This window comes from Salvelinus namaycush, chromosome 8, assembly GCF_016432855.1.
Source record: "Salvelinus namaycush isolate Seneca chromosome 8, SaNama_1.0, whole genome shotgun sequence".
Classification (NCBI taxonomy): domain Eukaryota; kingdom Metazoa; phylum Chordata; class Actinopteri; order Salmoniformes; family Salmonidae; genus Salvelinus; species Salvelinus namaycush.
Window position 1 is genome coordinate 11,654,896 of NC_052314.1, and position 14,910 is coordinate 11,669,805.

Genomic DNA, 14,910 nt, shown 5'->3' on the forward strand with positions numbered 1-14,910 from the left:
GGCCTGATTACACATTGACCCTGATTCCTCTCTCTATCCGTTTCTCTCCCTCTGCTATAATTTAACCCCATCCAACTGTCACCAAAACCACAGCCCTCAAAAAGGTCACATGAGCCTGGGAGATTAATCACGGTTGAGTCCCACACTTTGCCCTCTGCTCTCTGCCCGCTTGGCCCTGTGTCCACATTCATCTCTCATCCCGCCACATTAGGGGACAGAGCCAGCCGGCATCCAGGCCAGTCGCACAACATGATTTGATGTGATTGTGACAAAGCCCTGATTTTTTTCCCTCTTACTTTCAAAATCCAGATTTTCTCCTCTTGTGGAAATCAGCCACTGTTTTACTCAGCTGTAAGAGAACAAACCTCATCATCGGGTCACTTAGTGTGCTGATGTGATGGACTGTTTGTCCAGTGGTTCGTTACATTATATTTCCCATGTGGGAATAGTCTAGACTTGTCTTTGTGGTAAAGTGCATCACTATTTCCCCTAGGCACAATGGGGAGAGCTGGCTGTTCTGTGCTTGTCTGGGTTTCTGTAGATTGTATTTGTAGGCTTTTACAGGGCTGGCGCTGGACAAACGCCATATTCTCCTGATCTTACATACATTTAAATAATTGAGTCAGGTCGAAAATCATACTGATTGACCCAGAGCTATCGCGCTCTTCAAAGTTGCCAACAGCTTACCGCCGACAGCTCAAATAAAATCAAATACAATTTTATTTGTCACATGCGCCAAATACAACAGGTGTTGTAGACCTTACAGTGAAATGCTGACTTACAAGCCCTTAACCAACAATGCAGTCTTAAGAAAATAGAGTTAAGAAAATATTTACGAAAATAAACTAAAAAATAAGAAACACAATAAAATAACAATAATGAGGCTCTACTGGTTTTTACACAAGTGTGTCACAGATAGAAGATACTTGACCAGCTACTCTTGAACTGTTTATGTATGAGCATTTGATAACTTTACTAATCTTAGTTCCCATCAGGCAACATTTGGCATAGGACGTCATTGTCTTTTGCACTGAGAATCGTGTTTTTTTTTGTCTACCACCGGAATCCCAGTCAGCGGTGGCCAGTCAGTCAGAGGTGGTCAGTCAGTCAGAGGTGGTCAGTCAGTCAGAGGTGGTCAGTCAGTCAGCGGTGGTCAGTCAGTCAGAGGTGGCCAGTCAGTCAGCGGTGGCCAGTCAGTCAGAGGTGGTCAGTCAGTCAGAGGTGGTCAGTCAGTCAGAGGTGGTCAGTCAGTCAGCGGTGGTCAGTCAGTCAGAGGTGGCCAGTCAGTCAGAGGTGGTCAGTCAGTCAGAGGTGGTCAGTCAGTCAGAGGTGGTCAGTCAGTCAGAGGTGGTCAGTCAGTCAGAGGTGGTCAGTCAGTCAGAGGTGGTCAGTCAGTCAGCGGTGGTCAGTCAGTCAGAGGTGGCCAGTCAGTCAGAGGTGGTCAGTCAGTCAGAGGTGGCCAGTCAGTCAGAGGTGGTCAGTCAGTCAGAGGTGGTCAGTCAGTCAGAGGTGGCCAGTCAGTCAGAGGTGGTCAGTCAGTCAGAGGTGGTCAGTCAGTCAGAGGTGGTCAGTCAGTCAGAGGTGGTCAGTCAGTCAGAGGTGGTCAGTCAGTCAGAGGTGGTCAGTCAGTCAGAGGTGGTCAGTCAGTCAGCGGTGGTCAGTCAGTCAGCGGTGGCCAGTCAGTCAGAGGTGGCCAGTCAGTCAGAGGTGGTCAGTCAGTCAGAGGTGGTCAGTCAGTCAGAGGTGGTCAGTCAGTCAGCGGTGGTCAGTCAGTCAGAGGTGGCCAGTCAGTCAGCGGTGGCCAGTCAGTCAGAGGTGGTCAGTCAGTCAGAGGTGGTCAGTCAGTCAGAGGTGGTCAGTCAGTCAGCGGTGGTCAGTCAGTCAGCGGTGGCCAGTCAGTCAGCGGTGGCCAGTCAGTCAGAGGTGGTCAGTCAGTCAGCGGTGGCCAGTCAGTCAGAGGTGGTCAGTCAGTCAGCGGTGGTCAGTCAGTCAGAGGTGGTCAGTCAGTCAGCGGTGGCCAGTCAGTCAGAGGTGGTCAGTCAGTCAGCGGTGGTCAGTCAGTCAGAGGTGGTCAGTCAGTCAGCGGTGGTCAGTCAGTCAGCGGTGGTCAGTCAGTCAGAGGTGGCCAGTCAGTCAGAGGTGGTCAGTCAGTCAGAGGTGGTCAGTCAGTCAGAGGTGGTCAGTCAGTCAGCGGTGGTCAGTCAGTCAGAGGTGGTCAGTCAGTCAGAGGTGGTCAGTCAGTCAGAGGTGGTCAGTCAGTCAGAGGTGGTCAGTCAGTCAGCGGTGGTCAGTCAGTCAGCGGTGGTCAGTCAGTCAGCGGTGGTCAGTCAGTCAGAGGTGGTCAGTCAGTCAGAGGTGGTCAGTCAGTCAGAGGTGGTCAGTCAGTCAGCGGTGGCCAGTCAGTCAGCGGTGGTCAGTCAGTCAGCGGTGGTCAGTCAGTCAGCGGTGGTCAGTCAGTCAGAGGTGGTCAGTCAGTCAGCGGTGGTCAGTCAGTCAGCGGTGGTCAGTCAGTCAGCGGTGGTCAGTCAGTCAGCGGTGGTCAGTCAGTCAGCGGTGGTCAGTCAGTCAGCGGTGGTCAGTCAGTCAGCGGTGGTCAGTCAGTCAGAGGTGGTCAGTCAGTCAGCGGTGGTCAGTCAGTCAGCGGTGGTCAGTCAGTCAGAGGTGGTCAGTCAGTCAGAGGTGGTCAGTCAGTCAGCGGTGGTCAGTCAGTCAGCGGTGGTCAGTCAGTCAGCGGTGGTCAGTCAGTCAGAGGTGGTCAGTCAGTCAGCGGTGGTCAGTCAGTCAGCGGTGGTCAGTCAGTCAGCGGTGGTCAGTCAGTCAGAGGTGGTCAGTCAGTCAGAGGTGGTCAGTCAGTCAGCGGTGGTCAGTCAGTCAGCGGTGGCCAGTCAGTCAGCGGTGGTCAGTCAGTCAGCGGTGGTCAGTCAGTCAGAGGTGGTCAGTCAGTCAGAGGTGGTCAGTCAGTCAGAGGTGGTCAGTCAGTCAGAGGTGGTCAGTCATTCAGAGGTGGTCAGTCAGTCAGCGGTGGTCAGTCAGTCAGCGGTGGTCAGTCAGTCAGCGGTGGTCAGTCAGTCAGCGGTGGTCAGTCAGTCAGAGGTGGTCAGTCAGTCAGCGGTGGTCAGTCAGTCAGCGGTGGTCAGTCAGTCAGCGGTGGTCAGTCAGTCAGAGGTGGTCAGTCAGTCAGAGGTGGTCAGTCAGTCAGCGGTGGTCAGTCAGTCAGCGGTGGCCAGTCAGTCAGCGGTGGTCAGTCAGTCAGCGGTGGTCAGTCAGTCAGAGGTGGTCAGTCAGTCAGAGGTGGTCAGTCAGTCAGAGGTGGTCAGTCAGTCAGAGGTGGTCAGTCATTCAGAGGTGGTCAGTCAGTCAGCGGTGGTCAGTCAGTCAGCGGTGGTCAGTCAGTCAGCGGTGGTCAGTCAGTCAGCGGTGGTCAGTCAGTCAGAGGTGGTCAGTCAGTCAGAGGTGGTCAGTCAGTCAGCGGTGGTCAGTCAGTCAGCGGTGGCCAGTCAGTCAGCGGTGGTCAGTCAGTCAGCGGTGGTCAGTCAGTCAGAGGTGGTCAGTCAGTCAGAGGTGGTCAGTCAGTCAGAGGTGGTCAGTCAGTCAGAGGTGGTCAGTCATTCAGAGGTGGTCAGTCAGTCAGCGGTGGTCAGTCAGTCAGCGGTGGTCAGTCAGTCAGCGGTGGTCAGTCAGTCAGCGGTGGTCAGTCAGTCAGCGGTGGTCAGTCAGTCAGCGGTGGTCAGTCAGTCAGCGGTGGCCAGTCAGTCAGAGGTGGTCAGTCAGTCAGCGGTGGCCAGTCAGTCAGAGGTGGTCAGTCAGTCAGCGGGGGTCAGTCAGTCAGCGGGGGTCAGTCAGTCAGCGGTGGTCAGTCAGTCAGCGGTGGTCAGTCAGTCAGCGGTGGTCAGTCAGTCAGCGGTGGTCAGTCAGTCAGCGGTGGTCAGTCAGTCAGAGGTGGTCAGTCAGTCAGCGGGGGTCAGTCAGTCAGCGGTGGTCAGTCAGTCAGCGGTGGTCAGTCAGTCAGCGGTGGTCAGTCAGTCAGAGGTGGTCAGTCAGTCAGAGGTGGTCAGTCAGTCAGCGGTGGTCAGTCAGTCAGCGGTGGCCAGTCAGTCAGCGGTGGTCAGTCAGTCAGCGGTGGTCAGTCAGTCAGAGGTGGTCAGTCAGTCAGAGGTGGTCAGTCAGTCAGAGGTGGTCAGTCAGTCAGAGGTGGTCAGTCATTCAGAGGTGGTCAGTCAGTCAGCGGTGGTCAGTCAGTCAGCGGTGGTCAGTCAGTCAGCGGTGGTCAGTCAGTCAGCGGTGGTCAGTCAGTCAGCGGTGGTCAGTCAGTCAGCGGTGGTCAGTCAGTCAGCGGTGGCCAGTCAGTCAGAGGTGGTCAGTCAGTCAGCGGTGGCCAGTCAGTCAGAGGTGGTCAGTCAGTCAGCGGGGGTCAGTCAGTCAGCGGGGGTCAGTCAGTCAGCGGTGGTCAGTCAGTCAGCGGTGGTCAGTCAGTCAGCGGTGGTCAGTCAGTCAGCGGTGGTCAGTCAGTCAGCGGTGGTCAGTCAGTCAGAGGTGGTCAGTCAGTCAGCGGGGGTCAGTCAGTCAGCGGTGGTCAGTCAGTCAGCGGGGGTCAGTCAGTCAGCGGGGGTCAGTCAGTCAGCGGGGGTCAGTCAGTCAGCGGTGGTCAGTCAGTCAGCGGTGGTCAGTCAGTCAGCGGTGGTCAGTCAGTCAGCGGGGGTCAGTCAGTCAGCGGGGGTCAGTCAGTCAGCGGGGGTCAGTCAGTCAGCGGTGGTCAGTCAGTCAGCGGTGGTCAGTCAGTCAGAGGTGGTCAGTCAGTCAGCGGTGGTCAGTCAGTCAGCGGTGGTCAGTCAGTCAGCGGTGGTCAGTCAGTCAGCGGTGGTCAGTCAGTCAGCGGTGGTCAGTCAGTCAGCGGTGGTCAGTCAGTCAGCGGTGGTCAGTCAGTCAGCGGTGGCCAGTCAGTCAGAGGTGGTCAGTCAGTCAGCGGTGGTCAGTCAGTCAGCGGTGGTCAGTCAGTCAGCGGTGGTCAGTCAGTCAGCGGTGGTCAGTCAGTCAGCGGTGGTCAGTCAGTCAGCGGTGGTCAGTCAGTCAGCGGTGGTCAGTCAGTCAGCGGTGGTCAGTCAGTCAGAGGTGGTCAGTCAGTCAGCGGTGGTCAGTCAGTCAGCGGTGGTCAGTCAGTCAGCGGTGGTCAGTCAGTCAGCGGTGGTCAGTCAGTCAGCGGTGGTCAGTCAGTCAACGGTGGTCAGTCAGTCAGAGGTGGTCAGTCAGTCAGCGGTGGTCAGTCAGTCAGCGGGGGTCAGTCAGTCAGAGGTGGTCAGTCATTCAGCGGTGGTCAGTCAGTCAGAGGTGGTCAGTCAGTCAGCAGTGGTCAGTCATTCAGCGGTGGTCAGTCATTCAGCAGTGGTCAGTCAGTCAGCGGTGGTCAGTCATTCAGAGGTGGTCAGTCAGTCAGCAGTGGTCAGTCAGTCAGAGGTGGTCAGTCAGTCAGCAGTGGTCAGTCATTCAGCGGTGGTCAGTCATTCAGCAATGGCCAGTCAGTCAGCAGTGGTCAGTCATTCAACGGTGGCCAGTCAGTCAGCAGTGGTCAGTCATTCAGCAATGGCCAGTCAGTCAGCGGTGGTCAGTCAGTCAGCGGTGGTCAGTCAGTCAGCGGTGGTCAGTCAGTCAGCGGTGGTCAGTCAGTCAGCGGTGGCCAGTCATTCAGCGGTGGTCAGTCAGTCAGAGGTGGTCAGTCATTCAGCAATGGCCAGTCAGTCAGCAGTGGTCAGTCATTCAACGGTGGCCAGTCAGTCAGCAGTGGTCAGTCATTCAGCAATGGCCAGTCAGTCAGCGGTGGTCAGTCAGTCAGCGGTGGTCAGTCAGTCAGCGGTGGTCAGTCAGTCAGCGGTGGTCAGTCAGTCAGCGGTGGCCAGTCATTCAGCGGTGGTCAGTCAGTCAGAGGTGGTCAGTCATTCAGCAATGGCCAGTCAGTCAGCAGTGGTCAGTCATTCAACGGTGGCCAGTCAGTCAGCAGTGGTCAGTCATTCAGCAATGGCCAGTCAGTCAGCGGTGGTCAGTCAGTCAGCGGTGGTCAGTCAGTCAGCGGTGGTCAGTCAGTCAGCGGTGGTCAGTCAGTCAGCGGGGGCCAGTCAGTCAGCGGTGGTCAGTCAGTCAGCGGTGGTCAGTCAGTCAGCGGTGGTCAGTCAGTCAGCGGTGGTCAGTCAGTCAGCGGGGGTCAGTCAGTCAGCGGGGGTCAGTCAGTCAGCGGTGGTCAGTCATTCAGCGGTGGTCAGTCAGTCAGCGGAGGTCAGTCAGTCAGCGGTGGTCAGTCAGTCAGCGGTGGTCAGTCAGTCAGCGGGGGTCAGTCAGTCAGCGGTGGCCAGTCATTCAGCGGTGGTCAGTCAGTCAGCGGTGGTCAGTCAGTCAGCGGTGGTCAGTCAGTCAGCGGGGGTCAGTCAGTCAGCGGTGGTCAGTCATTCAGCGGTGGTCAGTCATTCAGCAGTGGTCAGTCAGTCAGCGGTGGTCAGTCATTCAGCGGTGGTCAGTCAGTCAGCGGTGGTCAGTCAGTCAGCAGGAATATATATATATATTATATATATATATATAGTATGTACACATATACACACACATACACACACAGAGGCCCACACAGATGGTGGTGCAGATTGGAGTGTGTAGTCAGAGGAACCTCCTGTGTGTTAACCTGCACCCCGCTGGGTCCATCACCGCCTGAAGCCTCAGCACGACTGTAGTAGTCGGAATGAGCGTTGCTTGATTTGGGACAGAATGTTAACAATATGTTATATCTTTGGTTAAACAAATCTGCTTTGATATTGCTCACACAGCCAGACACACACACACAGATGCACACAAACGCACAGTCACACACACAAATAAATACACAACACTGCTGTGTAACGGCAATGTGCAGTGTGTATGTGTCCCGCTGGGACCCTTTAAGCCCATCAGTTGATCCTATATCTGATCCTATATCTGATCCTATATACAGCATTATCCTGAGCTGAGCCATAGTGCCATAATCCTGACTGTGTCTGTTTGGGCTCTATAGCCTGCAGGCTGCACCACCTGCAGCTCCCAGCCCACTTTGTAGTGACGGAATATTTATCATATGTATATTATATACCGTATATACCTCATCTGAAGCCCGTGATAAGACTATGCAATTATCCTATTGAAATGTTTATCTGACTCCATAAAGAGAATTCAAATATGCAAGCAAGCATTAGGCAATGAGTTGACGCTGACTAGCTAGAATTGGTCTGTGAGTGGAATAGTGAAGGCAGATATTTAATAACATTGTAAAATTAATAAAATCAAATACAAGGCATGAAGCTTAAATTACAAAACATTAACAAGCATTACAATGCATTACTCTAGGCATGATCAGAGAGGGAGAAAGAGAGAGAGAAGTCCTAGCCCGAAAGGACATGCTCCAAGAGTCCCTGGGGTGGAGAGAGAGAGAGAAAGACAGACAGTGTAGGTATCTCACCAGCACAGGTCAGGAACAAAGAAGAGAGAGTCATGGAGGGTTCAGGGAGAGATGGAGGAGAGAGAAAAAGTGATTAGTGATTGATTTTCAGTGGATGCTGGCAGCATTTGTTTCACAACTGAACCTAGACTGACCCAGGCTCTCCTGAAGTATGCATGCCTTGGCCTTGGTAGTGAATAGGTAAAAGCAGTGATGAGTTGTTGACCAATAGCATTACTGTTGAGTTAACCTCCAATCAAATATCAGACCTACGGGATGTAAAGCCGACAGAACCTCTTCATCACAGAGGTGTGACAGAATGTGTGTTGGTGAGATAATGCAGCATTCCTAGACAACACAAAGGCATCCCTGCATACAGTTAATAAGAGTCACTTCGGGGGATGGGCCGCCCCACAGGTTCCTACAACACCGAGCTCCTAGCCCAGGCTGCACAGATCCAGTCTGCTCTAATGTCTGACTGCTGGCCTTCATTTACATTTACATTTAAGTCATTTAGCAGACGCTCTTATCCAGAGCGACTTACATTTAACCTTTATTTAACTAGGCAAGTCAGTTTAGAACAAACTCTTATTTTTCAATGACGGCCTAGGAACAGTGGGTTAACTGCCTTGTTCAGGGGCAGAACGACAGATTTGTACCTTGTCAGCTCGGGGATTTGAACTTGCAACCTTTCGGTTACTAGCCCAACGCTCTAACCACTAGGCTACCCTGCCGCTTCTAACGAGATCATGCTAGCTCTCCCAGCCCAGCCCAACTTCTTACTCCTCTGCCAGTCTGTCCCAGTCTGCTGGCTCCAGTGCCCCAGGGCCCTGTTAGGCCAGAAGGGGCCATCTAGTTTATCCACTACACAATGCCAGTTATCATGGCCAAGTCATATTGACAAAGTTGTAGTGAAGAATGTCTTTTATAAAAAATGTGTTTTGCGTTTTTTACACGAAGATAAACTGTACTAGTTGTTCAGGCTCTGGTCTTGTTCCATGCTGATTACTGTCCTGTATAATGGTCAGGTGCAGCAAAGAAACACAAGATGGCGCCGGAGAAGATGGCAGACGTTTTACGTGCCCCAAGCCGATTGTGTTTTTTTGTTTGCTTATTTGCGTTGTTTGTAACTTATTTTTGGACTTATTTTGTACATAATGTTGCCGCTATCGTCTCTTATGACCGAAAATAACTTCTAGACATCAGGACTGCGATTACTCACCACGGACTAGCAGAATCCTCTTTTTCTTTTCACGACTCTGACGAGCCCAACGTGAAGGATACGCTGCTTCCTCGGGAACAGGCCCAGATCCCCGTGATCTGCGTGAAGAGGAGGCGGAGAAAGAGGGGCCGAAGGTCCGGCTGCTATCTGAGAATTCACAGGCGATCGAATAAACCCCCACTTCCCTCCATTCTGCTAGCAAATGTGCAATCTTTGGACAATAAAATCGTTGAATTACGCGGAAGATTAAACTACCAATGAGACATTTAAAACTGTAATATCTTATGTTTCACCGAGTCGTGGTTGAACGACAACAACATCAACATACAGCTGGCTGGTTATACGATGTACCGGCAGGATAGAACAGCGGCGTCTGGTAAGACAAGGGGCGGCGGTCTATGTATGTTTGTAAACAACAGCTGGTGCACGATATCTAAGGAAGTCTCGAGCTATTGCTCGCCTGAGGTAGAGAATCTCATGACAAGCTGTAGACCACACTACCTACCGAGAGAGTTTTAATCTGTATTCTTTGTAGCTGTTTACATACCAACACAGTCAGAGGCTGGCACTAAGACAGCAGTGAATGAGCTGTATTCCGCCATAAGCAAACAAGAAAACGCTCACCCAGAGGCGACACTCCTACTAGCCGGGGACTTTAATGCAGGGAAACTTAAATCTCTTTAACCAAATTTCTATCAGCATGTTAAATGTGCAACCAGAGGGAAAATAACTCTGGGCCACCTATACTCCACACATAGAGAAGCATACAAAGTTCTCCCTCATCCTCCATTTGGCAGATCTGACCATAATTCTATCCTCCTGATACCTGCTTACAAGCAAAAAATTAAAGCAGAAAGCACCAGTGACTTGATCAATAAAAAAGTCAGATGAAGCAGATGCTAAGCTACATGACTGTTTTGCTAGCACAGAGTGGAATATGTTCCAGGATTCCTCCGATGGCATTGAGGAGTACACCACATCAGTCATTGGCTTCATCAATAAGTGCATCTTTGACATCGTCCCCACAGTGACCGTACGTACATACCCCAACCAGAAGCCATGGATTACAGGCAGCATCCGCACTGAGCTAAAGGCTAGAGCTGCCACTTTCAAGGAGCGGGACTCTAACCCGGAAGCTTATAGGAAATCCCGCTATGCCCTCCGACGAACCATCAAACAGGCAAGGCATCAATACAGGACTAAGATCGAATCTTACTACACCGTCTCTGACGCTTGTCGGATGTGGCAGGGCTTGCAAGCCATTACAGACAACAAGGGGAACACAGTGACATGAGCCTACCAGACGAGCTAAACTTCTATGCTCGCTTCGAGGCAAGTAATACTGAAGCATGCATGAGAAGATCAGCTGTTCCGGAAGACTGTGTGATCACGCTCTCCGCATGTGAGTAAGACCTTTAAACGGGTCAACATTCACAAGGCCGCAGGTCCAGATGGATTACCAGGACGTGTACTGCGAGCATGCGCTGACCAACTGGCAAGTGTCTTCACTGACATTTTCAACCTCTCCCTGTACGAGTCTGTAATACCAACATGTTTCAAGCAGTTCACCATAGTCCCTGTGCCCAAGAACATTAAGGTAACCTGCCTAAACGACTACCGACCCGTAGCACTCATGTCTGTATCCATGAAGTGCCTTGAAAGTCTGGTCAGGGCTCACATCAACACCATCATCCCAGAAACCCTAGACCACTCCAATTTGCATACCGCCCCAACAGCTCCACAGATGATGCAATCTCCATTGCACTCCACAATGCCCTTTCCCACCTTGACAAAAGGAACACCTATGTGAGAATGCTATTCATTGACTACAGCTCAGCATTTAACACCATAGTGCCCTCAAAGCTCAATAAGCTAAGGACCCTGGGACTAAACACCTCCCTCTGCAACTGGATCCTGGACTTCCTGACGGGCTCCCCCAGGTGGTAAGGGTAGGTAACAACACATCCGCCACGCTGATCCTCAACACAGGGGCCCCTCAGGGGTGCGTGCTCAGTCCCCTCCTGTACTCCCTGTTCACTCATGACTGCACGGCCTGGCACGACTCCAACACCATCATTACATTTACCAATGACACAACAGTGGTAGGCTTGATCACCGACAACAACGAGACAGCCTATAGGGAGGAGGTCAGAGACCTGGCTATGTGGTGCCAGGACAACAACCTCTCCCTCAACGTGATCAAGACAAAGGAGATGATTGTGGACTTGATCGGGTCACCTTTGGGTCATGATAGGGGCTGCACCAAATTATTGATTTTGCTGATGTTGTATTAATAGAAGAGGAAGGGCTATAAGACCCCTCCCCCACTACATTTATATGGTCCTGGACTACAGATTAGCAATATATATATATATATATATATATATATATGCATTATAAGGTTTAATATTGTTCCACAGTTCTTTTCTAGTCTCTGCCTCTTATAAGAAACGGTCTGAGAGATGTGTGCGCTATTGCAGTCAAAACAGGGTGTCTGTGAGAAAGCGCCTCAAGGCTAAAAGAGATTCATAGACACAGAACCCTGCAGGGGAGTGAAAGAGATAAGAGACAAGTCAGACATACCACTGTAAGCCACACGGGAGTGGAAAATTACTGTTGAGCCCTTTGAAAACACTGGACTATTGTTCTCTCCTGCAAGTTTGTGTAACTGTATATGCATGGACTTGGTCTCATGAGTAGAAGGTGTTAGGGTTTACATCACTAAGGGTTGATTACAAGCATATTAAAGCAACTTGGACCTTTCCTATTTTGCAGAACTTACTCGGAAACGTGCGTGCTATGTTCCCGTTGTCAACTTCTGGCTGCAATTGCATTAATAAACGTTTGATTGATTTACTTAAAGATATTGTCTGATTGCTGATTTCACCAATAGCCAATGATTGACAAGGAACAAGGAACCTACCTCAACAGACTACAGGAAAAAGAGGACCGAGCATGCCCCCATTCTCATTGATGGGGCTGCAGTGGAGCAGGTTGAGAGCTTCAAGTTCTTTGGTGTACACATCAGCAACAAACTAACATGGTCCAAGCATACCAAGACAGTCATGAAGAGAAAACCTATTCCTCCCCAGGACACTGAAAATATTTGTCATGGGTCCTCAGAAGGTTCTACAGCTGCACCATCGAGAGCATCCTGACTGGTTGCATCACTGCCTGGTATGGCAACTGCTCGGCCTCCGACCGCAAGGCACTGCAGAGGGTAGTGCGAACGGCCCAGTACATCACTGGGGCCAAGTTAACCTGCCATCCAGGACCTCTATACCAGGCGGTGTCAGAGGAAGGCCCTAAAAATTGTCAAGGACTCCAGCCACCCTAGTCATGGACTGTTCTCTCTGCTACCGCACGGCAAGCGGTACCGGACCGCCAAGTCCAGGTCCAAGAGGCTTCTAAATAGCTTCTACCCCCAAGCCATAAGACTCCTGAACATCTAGTCAAATGGCTACCCAGACTACTTGCAGTGCCCCCCCCACTGCTACTCTCTGTTGTCATCTATGCATAGTCACTTTAATAAATCTACCTACATGTTTATACTACCTCAAATAACCGGTGCCCCCGCACATTGACTCTGTATCGGTACCCCCCTGTATATAGTCTCGCTATTGTTATTTCACTGCTGCTCTTTAATTACTTGTTACTTTTATCTCTTGTTCTTATCTGTATTTTTTAAGACTGCATTGTTGGTTAGAGGCTCGTAAGTAAGCATTTCATTGTAAGGTGTAGACACATGCGCCGAATACCTGTTGTATTCGGCTCATGTGACTAATAAAATGTGATTTGATTTGAAATACCTAGAAAAGCTGCAGCTGGCTGAAAACAAAGCAGCAATTCTTGCACTTAACTGCACACACAGAACTAACTTCAACAACATGCATATTCTTTCATGGTTGAGGGTTAAAGAGAAATAGACTACTTCTCTTCTAGTCTTGTTTAGAAACATGTGTGTGTTGAAAACCACTTGTATAATCTATTTGCATACACTTCAAACAGACATACATACCCCACCAGACATGCCACTTTGGGTTTCTTCACGGTACCGAAACCAAAAACAGATTGAATGCTTTGCTCAGTTATGTATAGAGCCATGTCATCGTGGAATGCTCTACCACAGATAAACAGAGAAGAAACATCCTGTATCACAGCGTCTCTCCTCTCTGTAAAGCTCTAATTTAACTCTACTGTATATAAGAATATGAATATATATATATATATATGTGTGTGTGTGAATAGTGTATAAATAGTATTTTTTGTTGTCTCTTGCTGTCTTTTCAATATATAACTCTTATTTATATTTTTTCTTTTGAATTTAAAGTAATATCTTATGTTGCTCTTGTCTTGAACTGTTCTGTACTTTGTAATGTATGTGTATGTTTTATGTGGACCCCAGGAAGAGTAGCTGCCGCATGTACCTAATGGAAATCCTAATGAACTTAACCTCTAAAGCTGCTCCTGTTCATCACTAAGCTTTATACTATACAGTAGTTAGGCCTTGACTCCAATTCCAACGGTACAGTACCTGCCATTGCACCCATGTCCTATACTTCTTTACCTTGTATTATCATTAACTGATGCTATTGTGTGGTTTCCAATACAGGTTACCACTGATGCCTGAATTGACGTGATAACGATAAATTTTAACAACGTGCACCACAGTTTTTATTATTATCCTTTAAACTACTACTACTCGTTTATGGTTGTAGCCATCAATTGTCCCATTGACTATCACCCATTTTAGCAAACTATTTCACTTCAAACTTCACATTTCTCTAGTATAGGCTACTTTTGTAATGAGCGATATCAGCAAAATGCCTGCGATAAGTGATCGGCAATGATGGTGTTGATCATTTTCAGTTTGTCATCCTAGCTCTAGTATGCAGTTCATGGATAATATTCACCTACCTGTACAGTGCATTCAGAAAGTGTTCAGACCACTTCCCTTTTTCCACATTTTGTTACGTTACAGCCTTGTTCTAAAATGGATGAGGATTTTTTTCAATTCATACCAATCTACACACAATACCCCATAATGACAAAGTGGAAACAGGTTTTTTGAAATTTGCAAATGTATTAAAAATAAAAACAGAAATACCTTATTTACATAAGTATTCAGACCCTTTGCTATGAGACTCGAAATTGAGCTCAGGTGCATCCTGTTTCCATTTATCATCCTTGAGATGTTTCTACAACTTCATTAGAGTCCACCTGTGGTAAATTCAATTGATTGGACATGATTTGGAAAGGCACACACCTGTCTATATAAGGTCCCACAGTTGACAGCGCATGTCAGAGCAAAAACCAAGCCATGATGTTGAAGGAATTGTCCGTAGAGCTCCGAGACAGGATTGTGTTGAGGCACAGATCTGCGGAAGGGTACCAAAAAATATCTGCAGAATTGAAGGTCCCCAAGAACACAGTGGCCTCTATCATTCTTAAATGGAAGAAGTTTGGATCGAGGGAAATATGAACAGAGCAAAGTACAGAGAGATCCTTGATGAAAACCTGCTCCAGAGCATTCAGGACCTCAGACTGGGGCGAAGGTTCACCTTCCAACAGGACAACGACCCTAACCACACAGCCAAGACAAAGCAGGAGTGGCTTTGGGGCTACTTAGTGTCCTTGAGTGGCCCAGCCAGAGCCCGGACTTCAACCCGATCGAACATCTCTGGAGAGACCTAAATATAACTGTGCAGCGACGCTCTCCATCCAACCTGACAGCGCTTGAGAGGATCTGCAGAGAAGAATGGGACAAACTCCCCAAATACAGGTGTGACAAGCTTGTAGCGTCATACCCAAGAAGACTTGAGGCTGTAATTGCTGCCAAAGGTGCTTCCACAAGGTACTGAGTAAAGCGTCTGAATACTTATGTAAATGTGATATTTCTGTTTTTTTATTTTGTTATACATTTGCAAATATTTCTAAAGATCTGTTTTTGCATTGTCATTACAGGGTATTGTGTGTAGAATGATGAAGGGAAAAACAATGTATTCAATTTTAGAATAAGGCTGTAATGTAACAAAGTGTGGAAAAAGTCAAGGGGTCTGAATATTATCCTAATTCAGTTCCATCCTGTTTAATGGAGTGCCGCATTGCATTATGGATTTCACATCATTATTGTAGTAGACTGAACCCTGTTTAATTTATGAGTGACAGTAATACAATGGCTTCTGTAGCATCCTTCATAAAGGTACATGGTACGAGCAGACATTCCTACCTCAGGATTCTA

The 14,910-nt window shown here is 49.3% G+C and overlaps 1 protein-coding gene across 1 annotated transcript in view; it reads left to right on the forward strand.

Moving 5' to 3' along the window:
- The first annotated feature begins 7,848 nt into the window (after positions 1 to 7,848).
- Positions 7,849 to 14,910, forward strand: part of LOC120051824 (voltage-dependent calcium channel subunit alpha-2/delta-4-like) — a 71,706-nt gene continuing 64,644 nt past the window's right edge. Inside the window, exon 1 of the mRNA XM_038998707.1 lies at positions 7,849 to 7,919. Coding sequence (XP_038854635.1) covers positions 7,849 to 7,919 — 71 coding nt within the window. The remainder of the gene's footprint in view (positions 7,920 to 14,910) is intronic.